At 41.9% G+C, this 17,054-nt stretch overlaps 1 protein-coding gene across 4 annotated transcripts in view; it reads left to right on the forward strand.

The window, feature by feature from the left end:
• SLC38A1 (solute carrier family 38 member 1) overlaps window positions 1-17,054 on the forward strand; it is a 42,852-nt gene that overhangs the window by 1,493 nt on the left and 24,305 nt on the right. For 2 of the 4 annotated variants that reach the window (XR_011723907.1, XM_071733528.1), the window contains exons 2-4: window positions 8,449-8,653; window positions 16,007-16,082; window positions 16,633-16,748. Coding sequence is in view for 3 of the 4 variants with exons in the window: in XM_071733528.1 (XP_071589629.1) it covers window positions 8,535-8,653; window positions 16,007-16,082; window positions 16,633-16,748 (311 nt within the window). In the remaining variant the exon portion in view is untranslated. Of the gene's footprint in view, window positions 1-6,193; window positions 6,383-7,349; window positions 7,502-8,448; window positions 8,654-16,006; window positions 16,083-16,632; window positions 16,749-17,054 lie in introns of those variants that run through there. The other 2 variants (XM_071733530.1, XM_071733529.1) reach the window with 2 other exon arrangements.

Genomic DNA, 17,054 nt, shown 5'->3' on the forward strand with positions numbered 1-17,054 from the left:
TATTCAGTGTCCCATGGACCGTTTTGAGGCATTTCTACTAACCTATGCTCCAAAAGATAGTAGCCTGTGCTTTCTGGTGCTTCTTTCCACCTTTAGCTTTGTTTGGGTTTTACACCTTGAAAAGCAAAACAACATGGGCCAGCCATTGTTATGAAAGTAAAGTGTTGGCAAAGGGTCCTTGTTAATTGATAAAATACGTTCTGGAAGAAAAAAATAATAATAAAAGAAAACAAAAGACATTCTGTCTTAGATCCAAAGTAAAAACAGCTAAAGGGAAGAAAGAAAGAGCATCGTTCCATCTCACTTTTACTTTACTTGCCACGGCAGAGCTAACTTTGATTAAAATCCCTCTGAGAGGAAAATCCATCTGTTGCTGAAGGATACAGAGTATCAAAAACTGCCCTTTTCAGGTTAGGAGCCCATGCTGAAGTTGAACTGAAATCTGCTGGCAAAACCTGTCTGAAATCTAGGAATTGCCATATTGCTGGTGAGCAGAGGCCTTCAGCTGTGGCTGGGTGGAAATCACTGACTAAAATGGGATTTGCTTGGCTGTCCTACTGAATGACTCCTGTTGGACTTTGCCTTTCCGGGAGGGTGGGTTGTTGGCTGTTTTTTGTTTGTTGGTTTGTTTTTAAGAGGCACCATAGAGAGAGCACTTCACAGAAGCACACTGCAGCATCCTCTGGCCTCCCACTGGAGACTGCTTGTGCTGTAGCTGGATAAACTGGGCTCTCCAGCCTGGGTGAGGTTGGGAGATGTGTTGGCAGCCAACACCATGCTCCACATACCCCTGCACAGAGGATTATCCTCCGAGTTGTTTGAGGCTTTCTGCAGGCTGGCATAGAACATGGAGGATCAGTTGTCCTTTGTGTCCAAATCTTGCTTTTTACAAGGGTTTTAAAGGATGGAAGCAGAGGCAGGGCTTTTTCAGCTGGTCTGCTTGCAGGCTCTCTCTTGGGTGTCTGTCCTACATTTCATTGGGGTTTTCATGTTTTGGAGTTTGTTTTTTGCCAGGAGGGGACTGGTGACAGAGCAGAAATGGGACTCTCCGTCCTCCCATGCTCTCCTCTGCCTTTTTCTCAGCTTGCTCATTTCTGTAGAAAAACATCTAGCACATGGTGTGACAATAACCAATTTAGAAGTTTGTATTGAGAAGACAAATGAGATATTGTGGGAATACTGAAATATTCTAAGCCTGAACTGAGTTTTCTTTTGACTGGTATTTATTACTGTGATTTTAATCCAATCCAAGAAGTTTGTGTGGCTACTCTTTGGAAAAATGGCAGCTTTTTCATGTTGAAATTGTGCATTAATATTTGTGTAAGCTTATCATGTAAATGCCTCTCCGAGCCTCTTACAGTCAAGAAAACCAAGGGAAAGAAATCACTTCTAAACTGGGGCAGAAGGAAAAGTGAGTTACATATGAACTTATGTAAAGCGTTCTTCCTTCTGAGGTACAAAAAATATTTTAAGTAAGAATTTCAGAGCTGCTGTTTAACCCTTACAAATACATCTGGATAGTTGGTTTCATTGCTGTAACCCATAAGGCTCCACTTGCATTTCTGTGGAAGACAAATGTTCATTTATTTGTGGTGGTGTGTTCTGCTCTTCAGCAAAACCAAGGCTGTTGAGAGGATTTCACAGAGAAATATAATTAGGAAAAAAATGTAGCTATATTCCTCTGCCAAATGCCTTCCCTAAATTGACTGGGAAGGGCTCAAAACAAAAATGTACTTAAAACCATTTTCCTTTATGGCTCATCTTTAAGTGTTTTGCCTAAAGTAATGAATCACCGTGTGAATCAGGCTGGGATTTTATGATTTCTTATTTGCCTGCCTTTGATCAGCTGAGTAGCCTGTCGAGACTCAATTTGGGACTGTCTTCCCTTTCTTTATGGCAGCACGGGAGGGCAGCCTGGAGAGCGACAGGGCAGAGCAGATCCCTTCTCCTGTTGCAGCACAAGGTCACACAGTACCAGGGGAAAGGCTGCGAATCCACATTTGTGCTCCACCGCTTCTTTTTTACAGCATCCTTTTCCCAGCTTCCTTCCCAAGCCTTCTGTCACTTTGCTTCCCTCTCACCTTATCTTAACTCTTTCCATCCCCTAACACTGTGAGCCCTAACGCGGGATTTGTGAGAGAAAGTGCCTGGAAATGAAAGGGGATGGCTTGCAGCCACCAAGCAAACAGCTGCAGCAGCTGGAAGGCCTTGTAGCCACCACGTTGCCCTGAGCCTGGTGGGCTTGATGGATGCATGCTGGCACCTTAGTGCTTCTCCGTGGCCACCGGGGCTGGGCCACCAGCAGGGCCGTGGTGAAGCCGCTTTCTCCCATGGCTGCAGCCTGCTGCAGAGGGGCAGTAGAGCTGGAGGCAATGACCTTTCAAGCACAGCAGCTGTTTGCTCAGTGGATGTGAGTCAGTCTTTAATTTCCAAGCTCTTTGTTATCTCGGTGGCTCTTGTCTAATCTCTCCATTTTGTCCTCCCCGTAGATGAGGAGTAAAGCGGGAGCTTTATGTTCCACATGTCAGGTGTCACTAATGCCGAACAAAAAGGAGGTAGTTGCTTCCCTATTAACTAATTTTGTTCACTAATGCTGAACAAAAAGGAGATAGTTGCTTCCCTGTCTTCCAACGTGACACTGTTATGTGTAAAGCCTATTACTGCTTTTTGTAACTTAAGTGAATACTCTGTATGCAGTTGCAGACTCGGCGTTACATTATTTATACCCATGGAGTCTTGGTGGTCATATTGTTCTTCTTTGAAAGAACTTACAAAAGTATGAGCAAAGACGGATGTATCACATCTCAGGCTTTGCAGGAATAAAAACAGCTCGTGTGAAGCTCAAGCACTGGATTCTGATGATTTGTATCCCACCAAGAGTTCTTGGCAAAACTCTCTCTGAGAAGAAAGTTGAGTCATATTTCAGCTTTTAAGCAAATTATCTTGAATTCCATAGTTAAAACTGCTTAGTGTGTCATGAATATTTGCCATCCCCAAGACCTTTTGACTGCGGAAGCAAGCAGTGAATGAAGTGCCCAGTGAGCATGCAAGGACACGTGGCAAAAACCATACCCAGAGACAGGCAAGAGAGTGTCCAGCTCAACCACTTACCTGAACACCTCCCACATACTGGGTCAGCTTTTTTGGGCAGTCGTCTGTCTTAAGATGATGCTTTTTTCATGATGTCATTTACAAGAAATGTACATCTCTTCCAGGTACTGCCCAGAAAGGATTCATGTTTTAGCTATCAGTAGAAATAAATTTAGATTGTCAGCATCACCATATTTTTTTCAAATACAAACTATTTGAGACCATTACTGCTGTTACGGAATTTTAACAGCCAGAAAACTGGAGTCGCAAGTGTTAGGGTTTTTTTGTTTGCTTGGTTGGGGTTTTTTGGTTTGGGTTTTTTTTTGGTGTTTTTGTTTGTTTGTTTTGTTTGGTTTGGTTTGGTTTGGTTTGTTTTTTTTTTTTTTTGTTTGTTTGTTTTGTTTTGTTGTTTTTTTTTTTGGTGTTGTTATATTTATTTGTTATTATTTTTATGTTTCAGAAGGCAACAGAGAAAATTACCCCAGTTCTTGGAATGTATTTTAATGGCTTGTTGATGTAAACACTTTGAAAACATGAAATTGCCCCTTGAATCAACATTTTTTATACTCTTTTAAAAATGTCTCAAAACTATTTTCAATTAACAGATTTTTACCCCAAACTTAGCTCAGTTCTGTTTTGTATCATTCCTGACAGGCTCCTAAAGATAAGACTGCTAATCAGAAGGTCTCCTGGTACGCTGTCAAAGACAGCTGATAAACTTAGCAAGATAGCAAGGACTGAAGGAATACAATAAATTATAGAGAAGCCCAATTTATATAAGAAATTATAGACGTGGAAAAGCCCCTGCCAGTGAAAAGACAGAGCCCCTTTTGGGGTGTAAAAACTCAGAAGAGGAGAAGGCAGTCTCTCTCTCTCTCTCTCACCCTCTCACCCCCCTCTCTCTCTCCTCTCCCGCCACTTCGGCTGGGACAGCACCAGAGGAAAAAAGGGGAGAAGAGGACCAAAGCAGGAACTGCCCCTACCCCTTTCCTTCCCTCCCCATCCTCCTCCCTCCCTCCCAGACAGGGACCGGAGCCGCCGCGCGTGGGACTTCACGATCAGCCCTGAAGCCTCGGCCGGCGGACGGTGATAAAACTTAACTGCTCTCTTGTTTTTTCTTTTCTCAACAACTCTCTCCCCAGAGTGACTAACTTATGTAAAATCTCTCCTCTTGTAAACTTGTTTTGGAGCAAATGTTAAATTCTTACTTCTTCTTGTTGGTTTACTATGTGTGTTTTTGGAGAGAAGGGTTGGATAGCTGGCTTCTGGAAATTCTCGGTTTTTGGGGGGAGGTTCAAGACCGAGGAGAGTAGTAGGCACAGAGACTGGAAGTTATTGGGATTGCCAGTCACTTTTCAGATTAGAATTTACTGCCTTTGAATGTGAATTAGGAAAAAAGATTTGCCTCGGAACTTTTGCCAATATAGCTCTTTTTATTTGCATTTATTTAATGAAATTTCATTAAATTCATCAAAAATATCGGAACAGAATGGAAGCAGAATGCTTCCAGTGTAGTTTACCATCAACATATGGTGAATTTTTATTTGTTGGGACAACTTTTTTTGTCTTCCCACAGCATCAGTGGTGATGTGAGGGTTAATATAAAATGCCTACTAGTAATTGTCTAGGGGTCATATTGACCTGATAGAAGCTAACATAAAATGCTTGTTTAATAGAAACTAAGACATTGTTTAGGTAGTCATCACCTTACAAGGGAAATATATGTGCTAAAATGATAGCTGTAGCAACCTTGAGATAAGAAACAGAACACGTTGTCGGCCTGGCCAAGACTGGAGAAATGCACATGCTAGGAGAGGAGAAGGTGAAAAGTTTACGTAAAGAAAGACCTTTCATTCATTTTTATTTCATCTCCTCGACCACCACCAAGAGACATTACGCAAGTGCAGGAGGGAGGAGATTATGAAAATGACCTCTTGGGACTAATTTTAATACAAAGCAGGAGTAGGTGATGCATATGTAGAGGAGTAATGTGAAATCTAATGAATATGTAAAACTTCAGTGTCTATAACAAGAGCCTAGGCACGGGTTTGGTGTGCAAGTTAGGAGGAGAGAGTTAGGAGAGTTAGGAGGAGAGTTACTCCAGCACCCCCCTTGCACCCGGCACTTGAGTAAAACACCTCTCTATACATTTTCAAGTTGTACAGTCATCTTTCTGCAGGTCAGTGGCACCTGCACCTGACAGCTATCCCAGTGGCAAAGCTCCCTTTGGGAGCAAAGATTGTTGCATTCACAGAAAGCAGCTCTGCATGGCTGCAACCAGGGTGGACTGTCCTTTGGCAGCACCAGGCATCCCTGTTGAGGCCAAGTGATGAGCAAGGAGCCAGGTTGTAGGGAATAAAGCTGGTTGACATGAACCTTACCCTTTCAGATTGTAGATTTTCTTTTGAATCTGTGGTTTATCACATCCACGAGTTTGAAATTTAAAACAAGTGATTTGAGAGTGGAAATCATGTGACCACCTCTACTCCACTAACTGTGGAGTGATTAGCAATGTCAAAGGGTTGGCTCTGTAATATGTCTTAAGGTGAAGTTATGTTTGCCAAAAATTTGCAGTTTACATAGTGGGTTTTTTCCCAGATATTGCACTTCTATCATGTTTTTCCTGTTAAACCTGCAAAGGCTTCACAAGCTAAGTGCTACTGCCACTATTATCATCTTAATTTTAGAGATGGAGGTACTAAGGATGAGGTGGATATCCTTTGCCAAAGACCTGCCATGAGTTCATGCTGTGACTGGAAGTTTTGGTCCCCAGCCCCACTGCTTTCTCTTCACCGTCCTCAAGTCTTGGCACTGAGATCAGGTTTTCTCATACTTGGAAGTGCAATGCATTATTTCACACAACAATATTATTTTATTTGGTGTTTTTTTAGTAAATCACTTCACCTAGTGAGGACCTGAGGCAGACTCAGAGGTCAGCTTGCTGCCATGAGTCTCTAGGAGCAACTTGTATCTGTGAAACCAGGGACTTGCTGAAATCATAAAATCATAGAATCATAGAATTATAGAATCTTCCGAGTTGGAACGACCCATCAGGATCATCAATTCCATCCAGTTCCTGTAAATGATTGAGTCTGCTTCAGCTGGTACTGCTTGCACTAAGATTTTGCTCTGTCTTCATTCAGTCATTTTTCTGTAGAATCAGAGTTTTGGATAAATAGGAAAGGGTTTTCCCTTTAGCTCTGCAAAGCCTCCCTGCAAACAAACCATTTTGCTGCCAGTCTGGACTTGCAGCATTTCAGCTACCACGGAGCAGAGCGGCGAATCTGGAGCTGTACGTCACTGGACTGTGAAGTCTGCTCTCCAGCACCTCACATGACTGCTAATTTCAGCACCTGCTTTTGAAACACTTAAAGGGGAATTTATTAAGAACGGGCAATGTCAAGGCAGTCCTGAAAAGCCTCCTGGGGAAGACCATGATGCAAAATGGTGACCAAAGGGAGAGCTGTTCTGCTTGAATCTTAGACCAACCTTTACACAGATTTTTAAATGCCAAGGGATACAGATCTCAATACAGAGGTTGTACCATCTATTAAGGAATCGTTTATTTTAGGAACTCATTTTAGGAACAAGAAGCTTCAGGATTCAGCAGGCTCAGTCCTTGCCACCTTAGCAGTCACCGTCTCCTGTGGCTTTATCCTTTTATAAAAAGATCATGCTTCCCTTCCAAAATAGGTAGACTATTTTATCCCTGAAGCCTCGGGGAAGACTGCTCCAGAATGTCACTGCTAAAACCACCCTCTGCTTGCCAATCTACATTTATTTGTCAGCAGCCTAAATAAATGGATTTGTTTTTATTGTCCCAACATTTTTATACCCAAGCGGCTGCTCCCCTGATATCTGTAATGGAAATCTCCACTGCAGAGGGGTTGAAAAGGACCCAGATCATATCTGCCTCACTAACCTGGTACTGGTCTGCACCACACTGCTTCTGCCACCCTAACCATGTGCACAGATGCTCCTTCAGTAGAAAAGAGCAGATTATGCCCTACTGTAATCTTCAAGGGTCTCCTTCAACCTTTGCACTCGAAATCTGGACAGTTTCGGGCTCTTGAGGAAAAGTTCAGAGCACATGTAAACTTCAAGATAAAATTCCATTTCTGAGAAAGTATTTTGGGGGGGTGGGGGAGAAAGAGCTCATTTGCAGAGCCCTTTGCTGCATGATGGGGATGTGCTACACACCAGAAGTACCGGGTTCCGTAAACTGGGTTTGAAGCAGGCAGATGTCATAATTGAGCAAGTGACCTGTGGCCTCCCACCTTAACAAAGCAGAAGGGATCCTCCTACCTCCTTGGTTGCATGGGAGCAGTTTGCTGGATGGGAGGTAGCTCTGGGAATTTTAAAATATCCCCCGAATTAATCTAGCATCTGAGTGTCGATCACCTACCCCAGGGTGAGTAGTTGTTTGGCAAGACTGCAGGAAATTAATTCACAAAACGGGAACTGAGAGTTGTGGTGCAGGAGCTTGTTGGTGAATAACATCCTGTTGCCTCAGCACCACGCTGGAGTTGTAGCTCAGCTGAGAGCAGTCAGACTCCGGAAAATATTGCTCTTTCTGTTGATTTGCATTGCTGATGAGGAAATATGTCACCATAGCAGACTTGTCTGGTCTGCCTTTGGTGTTATTCTTGGTGCCTTTCTGTAACACATCTATCAGAGGAGAGATCACCTGATCTCTAGATAATAACTGCTTGACAAAAGATATGCTTTACTCTTTCTTCTATGATACATGGGCTTAGGGATTTGGCTTTGTCTGTTTCTGTACTTGTTCAGAGTAAGTTTAACCATACACAAAGCATCCTCTGCACATCATCACTGTCAGAAAACCTTAACATATTCAAACACCTGGAATACAGATATTAGTAGAACAGAGCACAGGGAAAACCATCCCTCCTTTCCACCCACTTAGCATCAGCACAGACATAATATATTTTCGATTGTTCAGTAAGAATGGAGAACATACAGAAGGTGAACAATGAATATTGAAGTGGGACTTGGACAAGCAAATTATTTTTATTCTTTCATTTATAGGTAGCTAATCTTTTTTCTTGAAGCAAATAGTATTTATTTGCTTGCTAATTTATGAATATAAGTACTATCTTCAGCAGTTGGTTTTGGGACCAGGTAAATCTGTTAAGTTAGTGAAGTTAATCTCATTGAGGAATATAAGGATACTGCTGATTTGCAATGCATTTAGGTTATAACCTGAAGTCCTTCTAACAATATAAAGTTGGTTGGTAAGGACAATCCCTCTTGGACATGTTTCTCCAGTTTCTTCTAGTGATATTTCCTGCTGTCAGTGATATACATCTTAGGGTTTTTTTCTTGTGTTTTATTTAGGTTGCTGACATTGTGGCTGCAGTTCACTCACAGGATACCAACCAAAAAGTAATATTTGGAGAAACACTTGAAGTTCCTCACCCAGGATGCCTCTCAAAGATAGATTGGAGCAGACTGAATTGCAGAATATGACTGTCCCTGAAGATGATAACAACAGCAATGATTCAAATGACTTCACAGAGGTGGAAAATGGCCAGATAAATCGGTGAGTATTTTTCCACTGACGCTGCCTGTGCTAAGATACGCACTGTTTAAAACCAGCATTCTAATTTTCAGTATATATCTTGAATTATTCATTACCAAGTCATGCTCCATTTGAAGATGTAATTTGAATTTCATATGTGACATCTGTTGGGCATAGGCTGCAACAGCAGATAAAGCAAACAGTGGCACTTTATTCATCACTTTGAATCTTTCAGATTAGTCTAATAAAATGCACAAGCATACAATGTAGAAAAAAAGCCAACAATTTGAAATGTCTTCTTGCACACAAGGAAGAAATAATAATAAATAGGATTAGACCAACGTCATAATTTAGGGCAAATTGGTTGGTTGACCTTTGATCTCTGATATGACAATTTTAACCTGCCTGGCTACCCCCACACTCTCAAGCTCCTGGGGATTTACAGCTGGCATTGCTGTCAGCAGATGTAGTCCTGGTCCACATTCACAGTAAGGCAAGGTAAACCAGGCAGTGGCTGACTCCAATAAGAGAGAGATACTTAACTCGTGTCAAGTTTTAAAAATGCATCTGTTTGTCAATATTGCTGAAAAATGTCACATTTGTTTAAACTGGACTGTAGGCTTTTCCTACAAGCTGTACAGTCCTTTCAAAGAGCAGCCTGTTCCACCTGAGAGCAGTTGTTGAGGCCTTCCCACCAGCATCCAGCAGGTGCCAAGCCATCCTGTTTACAGCAAAGACCTTCTGACAGACTCTGTTTGGGGTTTGTGAGCTGTGAAACAAGAAGGTGTCTTTTGACAAAACTTCCTCTTCAAATACAGCAAAGCAAGGTGGAGCACGCTGGCCAGCAGTGCCTGTGAGGAGATCCAGCCCTGCTTGGCACTGGTGCTGCAGGGCAGCCTCTGCCAGCACATCCTCCTCCTCCTTCAGTGCTGGGCTGCCACCAGCCGTGCTTACAGTCTTGAAAAACATTTTCTTTTGCCACTTCTCCCTTTTGGCAGCAGCAGCTCCTCTGGCTACCCAGAGAAACTCACTTTCAAGCGTAAAAACAAAGTTAAGAGGTGTTTTTTCCCCAGCAAGGGTAGTTGTGTGGCTCTCATGGCCTTGTGGATGGATGGACAGGGAGCTTGGCAGTGGATGAAGGAACAAACATTGGAGAGGGCAGGGGACCCTGGCTGGTGGCACGAGGGTTCCAGCCTGCCAACCTCCCCATCCACTTTTACCTGCCCAGGGGAAGTCCTGGGGCAGTCACCAGATGCAGCGGTGCCACCACAGCGCAGCTGCACTGAGGAAGATTAGAGCTGGTCAGGAATTTTCTGATGCAATTGCTTTGATGGAAAGTGCCAAAATGAAACACAAAACACTTCTGTAAAAAAAAAAATAATTTTTTTTTTTTAAATGGCAAGAGCGAGAAAAAAAGCCCCTCCAACTTTGCCAAAACAAAACAGTTCCAGTATGAACCTGCTCGCTGAGTTTGTATGGCAGGGAGCTCAGGGGCTGACAGTGGTAAATTTGCTCCCAGGAGCTAGCAGAGGATTTATATCCTTAGGAGGAGAAGGAGTGGCTGTACAGGGCTGGCTGTGGCTCCCCAGAGCTTTGGCTGGTGTCACCAGTAACTCTTACAGGATAAAATCGTGTTGGGGCTCCATCTCTCAAGGAATGTTTATGGAGGGTGGGGAAAGAGCGTGCTGAGTGTGCCTGATCCTCAGAGGTCACAATGTACTTTTGTGGAGTTCTAAGCAGTATAAGCCTGGCAAGGTCTGGGTCAGATCCAGACTGCCTGTAAAGGGAAGAAGAAATGTGAGATGAGGAAAGAGCATCAGAAGCTCAGAGGAAAAATTCCTGTCCTGGCTTTTAGGGCAGATAATACATTCCACAGTTTTCCATTCCCTTATGGATAATGTTTTCCCTCTGCAGAGAGTCATTTGATTATAGGATGGAGCTCATTATAGTGGTTGATAATATTGCTGATAATACATTGTTGATAACAGTCCCTCTGCTCATAGGGCAGCTGCTCACTCAGTCATCCCACACACGACTGTTTTTCCCTATAAATCCCTGTGTCTTCATGTTCCCTAAACAAAATGTTTCTAAACAAAATGTTTCAAGGCAGCTCACACTGAGTGCAGCTTCAGCCCAGCAGCACTCTGGGACCGTGCAGCCCTGTCTGTGTCCCCTCTGGCAAGCATCTCCACGCCAGCACAGGTGACAAGCTGGTGGGCAGACCCTGCTCTGTGCTCTATGCAAAATGCATCCTGAAATGATGTTTTTTCTTTTGATGTTTTTGCTTTTGGCAAATGCTCTGCCTCTGTGGAATAAGAGGTCAACAGGCTTACAGAAGAAATTATTTTGTGCTGCCTGGCACGCAGTGCGAGGCCTTGTGAAGCTCCAAAGTCCATCAAAATCAGTGGGACTTTTTCTGTTGATTTCACTTGAGCTTTAGATTAGATCTGTACTTTTCAACTTTTTTTTTTTTTCGACTTCAACTTTTTTTTTTTTCGACCTGTTTGATTTTGTACTCTGCTTTTAATTTCAAACTTTTTTTTCTCCCAGGGCATAATTTTTGAAGCTCAGCCTAGCGCAGAGTTTTTAAGGGCCTTTTGGGGAAGGCAGACCAGTGAGAAGCTGATTCCCAGGTCTGGTTTTAACCCCCAAGTATTTATTGATCTTGGAAAAAAATTCTCTCTTTTACTTTTGCATTTATATATGCAGGTGTATGTAGGGAGAGGATGTTATATGGGAAGGGATATATTGGTGGGGGTTTTTCTTTGTACATAGAATTTGAATTTCTTCTGGGAATATCGATACAGAGACTTACATCACATCCCAGGCATGGCTTTAGTGACTTTTAACTATGCATCCTGACTGTGAAACTTTGCCATTTCTGCATCTGCCTGTAAACCAGTATTTAGATGGCTTACACCGTCTGTAACTATGACAATGCTCTCAGGAAGCTACTGGCTGAATGTGTTTGGTTTACAGCTACCAGTAATTTATCAGCACCTCATGTTCTGTTAACAAGGTTGTCAGTACTTATACCCAGATCTGGTTCAAGTTTCATAGTAGTCAGACCAAGGTCTCTTCTGCATTTCTTGTTCCTGCCTGCCCTGGAAACCTTTGCTGTTGCTCAGGTTAGAGCTCAGTACAAGAAGCTGCCTCAGGATAAAGTTCTGCCATCTCAGCAAAACTGGGTTTTCCAAACAAATGTTTAAGGCACTGTCAAATATCACTTTAATGTGGTTATATTTAAACATATATGAGAAGGCTAAATCATTTTTGGATAGCTGCAATTAGCCAAAATTGTTAGCTTGTGGATATCAACTTAATCAAACTTTTCTCATATAATCCCTTTAATAAATTAAATTTGGATACCATAGTTAAATACAGTTCTTTTAAAACTACTTTATCAGTAAGATTAAATTTCTATTTTGTACTAAATCAAACCAGGAAAAGAATTAGATGAAGAAATTCTTTCCAAGCCAACCATAAGGCTTCATGCATCATAAGGATCAGCTGATTGTTGTTTTGGCCAGGATATTTTATTAACCTGCCTGAAAAGTTTTGTATAAGCTGCTTATACTCAGCTGTGATGTATGAAGCACAACAGGAAAGCAGAAACATATAAGAATAGGTTATGGTTTTTTATTGATGAGTAAAATCTTTGAAATTAAGACAACAAACAGCTCAAATGGATTTCATGCTTGTCAGGGTATTGCAAGGCTTTGATGGCACAGACAGTCCTTGCACATTTCCACAGCTGGAGAGGATGGAGTAAGCAGTCATTTCACTTCATTCATGTCATATTTATAAAGGTCAAATATATAACATTCTGTGTCAAATAATAGCTCATTTCTAAGCACATCTCTGAAGTAGAGCAGATGCCTGTCACAGTTTGACTAGAAATTCCAGTATTCCGACATATGTTCCCATTCATGTGCTCTGGGAGAAAAAACCACCCTGAAATAAGAAAAATATTTATCAAAAGAAAAATCATGGGACATTTTTTTTCTGTTGAATTCTTTGATTCCCCCTAGGTTTTTTTCTTGTTATTACTTAAGTTCATAAGTTCATAAATTCAATACTTAAATTAATACATTCTATTTATGGAAAACTTAGGTTGTCATGGTACATCTGTGCCACCTACCATTCCTGGCCCCTGCTCAACCTTATTGTCTGGACTTGCAGGTTAAGTTGCCTGCAATAAGAAGCACAGCTTCCAGGTCAGGTGGACCCCACATCTCCCACCACTGCATCACTGCTGAGCTTTCTGGGCAAGCCATCCCAGGGCTGGGACACAGGTCTTGGAAACACCCCATAAAAATGCTGGACACTTTGTACCTCATGACCTTGGAGTCTGTAGCCAGGTTCCCATGTCTGACTGCTCTCCCATGCACATCTCACAACATAAACAGAAAAAAATGTGCAGTGTGATGTGGTAAATGTGAGGTGGATGAGGAGCACTACCTTGCTACATGAGGTGAGAGGCTGGACAGCAAGCCCAGTTCATTTTAATGTGGGATTAACTCAAAAGTACTTTGAATAAATTTATCAAATCAGAATTGTGTTGTTCAAGTCCCACCCAGAAAGAAATAAAAAGTTTGTCAGCCACAGAAGATACCAGTTCTGTAGAAACTGTTGACTGTCAAAAGTATTCTAACGGGAAGTACCATGATTGCCTTTATATACAATCAACGTTGTCTTTATCATGTGTTATTTCTTTAATAATTTTAATTGAACTGTAACACCAGGTGGCAATAATAATAGTATCTACAAATTTGTTATTTTTGTAATTATTAACTTGAAACTGCCTGCAGAGCAATGAGGACAGGGAGAGGGGCAGGCTAGTTGCTTCTATCATAACTCTGACAAAATCTAAAATGACACATGATCTCCATAAAAGACAGAAGAAAAAAAAGTCCACAGATGTTCCCAGCAGCCCTTACAAATCCAAAAGAGACAAAACTCTTCTCTGTGATCCAGCCTGTACAAATTGCCTCCAGGGTGTTTCAAGAGAGAGCTGGAATGTCTTTTTCAAACTGTTCACACTGTGCTTCCTGTGTTCAAGAGATGAGCTTTAAAAAGGCATGAACAAAAAAAGCACACGCTCTGAATCTGTACAAGACCAGGTTGAGATTTTACTTTATGAGGATGAAAAACGTACACGGTGAGCTTTGGAAAGTTAATTTTGGATCAGTCTGTCTTGGAAGTGGTTGTTTTTCACTTCTTAAAGCAGTGGGAGAGGTTCAGCTATCTATTCCAACTGTGTAGGGCTGGTAAACCTGGCACAGTGTATCTATTTCACAGCAAATTAGTTGCTGAAATTAGTAGTTAAAAAAATACAGGAAAAGCCTCTAGCTGGTTGTATTGTCATAAAGGAAGTCAAAGCAGACCAATGAGTAGAAGGCAAAGTTGCCACAAAACTAGCAAAAATACCATATGCATTTGCCAGCTGTGCCTAGATTTAAGGAATAAATTCAAAGCATGTATGCAGTACACAAAATGTTAAAGACACAGGGCCCAGGGTGCCAGCTGTGGAAACCAAGTCAGCAGCATTACAATAACTACATGATTTTAGCATGCATTTAGAAGCTGTGCTGGCATATATTGCTAGTAATTAGGCCACAGCCAGGGTAGTAGGGAAGTTTAATAGCACTCTGTCTTAATTTACCTGCAGCAAAAAGGGTCTTTGACACCTGGTTACAGCCCCTGGTTAAGTGTGTAACACATATGATGGCTGATGCATTAGCCAGTGCAGCCTAAAAGCCATCTGTGGATTAACGAAGATGCCAGGGACTTAATTGTGCATAAACCTTCAAAAGATGAAAAGCTGAAAGAATGCTTTGTACAAACTAAAATGTTTGTTGAAGAGTGGTTCTGTGAGAACGTAACAGCTCATCCAAATCAGATGTGTCGTACATCCCAAGGATACTGACACAGCCGCAGGAGGCAAATCTTGTTCTGGTGACAGGAAGTTCCTAAATTTGGCTACATCAAGGACATACAACAAGGAAAGTGTGCAGAGAAAGAAAAGCTGTTATCCTGTGTGTCCCTGCACAGACGTGCTCAATTTTGCAGTATGGTGAATTCAATATTGATTTTTGAAAGACCCTTCAATGAAAATCCAGTAGCCCAGAGCAGTGCACCAGCAGAGCACATTCCCTGGTTCCGGATGGTCCAGACAGAGCTGGCTGCATGCAGCACCTCCTTTTCCTCTGAATTCCAGATATAACAACCCTGTGGTGGCAATGTTGTCACCCTACTTTTAAGGGGCAGACAGGGTCTCTTAGGGATTCTTGGCAGAATGATGAGGGCGCTAGATTTTAGTTACAATTAAAGCTTTATTTTCTCATCAGGATATTGTTATTATTAGCACAAAATTTATTATTAGAATGGCACAGGGTTTCTACAAGCAGGATCAATGTAATACAATCTATAGGTAGCATAATACAGAATTTAAAATAAAACTTATTTCTAATCACCTGGACCTTCTGCAGATCGGGTCAAATGTTAATGCAGAGTTTTCTGTATCAGTATACCAGTCATAATTTAGACCCAAAAATCATATAAAAAATATATATATCATTGTCTTAATCCTCAGAGAAAGCAGAGGAAGATGGGGGCATCCCTGGCCACCTGGAGGTCTCAGTTCTCACTGTCCAACAGCAACTCCAGTCCAAGTTCCCCACTTAAGGCTTGTAGCTGCTTGATTTTATGAGCAGTGCTCTGGGTGCTGTTAGGATTCTGTCTTCTGTGATGGGGTCATCGCCACTGCCTGGTGGGATGGGTGCTTGGACCTCCAAGGCTGGCAAGGAAGGGAGTAATTGGTCTGGCACCCAGGAGTCCAGAGGCCAATAAGGAGAAGAAGAAATCTGTTTGGTTTGTCTACTTGGTTCAGGGGACCTTCAGGGCCTGATAATGAAGGAAATTAAACATGAGCAGCTGAGTAGCAGAGAATAGCTGCTTGCCTTATAAAATGGTGTTAGTCATGCTAACCATGTGAGCAGTGGTCAGGAGCTGGAGGTGCTGGTCACACACGTCTCTGCAGGACACCTGAAGAAGCATCTCCTCCTCATGTCTGTACAAACAAATTACTTTCCTGTCCACAAAATGGGTGCTGCTGCTTTACAAAATCTCCTGAAAGACCATTTTGTGTATATACATTTACTCTGATCTTGTGCTAGTGCTACCTTTATTGATGTCCAATGTATGCTGGTATCAGTAAAGCATAAACTGTTTCATTAAATAGTTATGAGCTTAACCTCTTTTCACATAGAGTTTTTATACATTGCCAATTTTGCAATTACATGCTTCTCAGAGAGTTAATGTGTTCACTTCTGTTAAATACTTGCTGGAAATAAATCCTCTGACTTCTTTCAGCAAGTTTATTTCGGACCGAGAAAGCAGAAGAAGTCTCACAAACGGCAACCTGGAGAAGAAGAAATGTGATGAATATGTAAGTCTATTACTGCTCTTTTCCCTGTCAGTATTAACTTTATGTTGTGCATATGAAGGGCCTTTTGATACAGTCTTCAAAAGTGCTGGGACACACAATTACAACTGAACTGCCTCTATTTGGCACTTTAAAAACAAAACAAAAAAACCCAGGCATTTTTGTTGAGCTGAGGCAAGGGAGTCCCTCTGCCCCATATTAGGCAGGAATTTCTGGTGCTTCTTTATGGCCTTACAATATGCAAATCATGAGCCTAAGGTGTTTCACAGGCATAGTGAGAGATGAGGTTTAAAATTTGAAATGTAGTACGTGGGTTGTGTGTTGCCTGTATCATTTACATCAGTTTACAAAATCTATAGGACAGTGACCAGAGTGTAGCTGTGACAGGGGTTCAGCGATGCTTTTTCCTCTTTCAAACTGATTTTTATTAAGTCGTTTCCATAGCAATAGTTACTTATCTCTGATACAAAGCAAAATGTGGAGTTTGAAGCGTAGATGCATTTCCCTGCTCCATTCCAAGCTGTTGCTGACACATCCGTGTGTACTTCCCCAGGTCCCAGGAGCTACTTCATTTCGGATGTCTGTCTTCAACCTCAGCAATGCAATTATGGGCAGTGGAATTTTGGGTCTTGCTTTTGCCTTGGCCAACACAGGAATTCTCCTCTTTCTGTAAGTATCCATGTGGTGGGTAGCTGATCCCCGTGCAGTTTCACTGCATTTGAAGAACACGTGTGCTGTCAGCAAGCAAAGGGATTTATAGCCCAGCTGTAATCAGCTGCAGCATTCAAGCCTGAAAATGCTAGCCACAAGTTTTGGACTTTTTTTTTTTTTTTTCCAGTTATATTTTTTGGGGGGAAAGCCACTGCTTGTTATACTAAAGACCATGGTATTTACTACTGACCTGAGCCTAGCCAGGGATTTTTCCTGTTTGTCCACAAGCTACATATACACAGGAAATAATCAGTAGTAATAGTT

The sequence above is a fragment of the Heliangelus exortis genome, chromosome 1, assembly GCF_036169615.1.
Source record: "Heliangelus exortis chromosome 1, bHelExo1.hap1, whole genome shotgun sequence".
NCBI lineage: Eukaryota > Metazoa > Chordata > Aves > Apodiformes > Trochilidae > Heliangelus > Heliangelus exortis.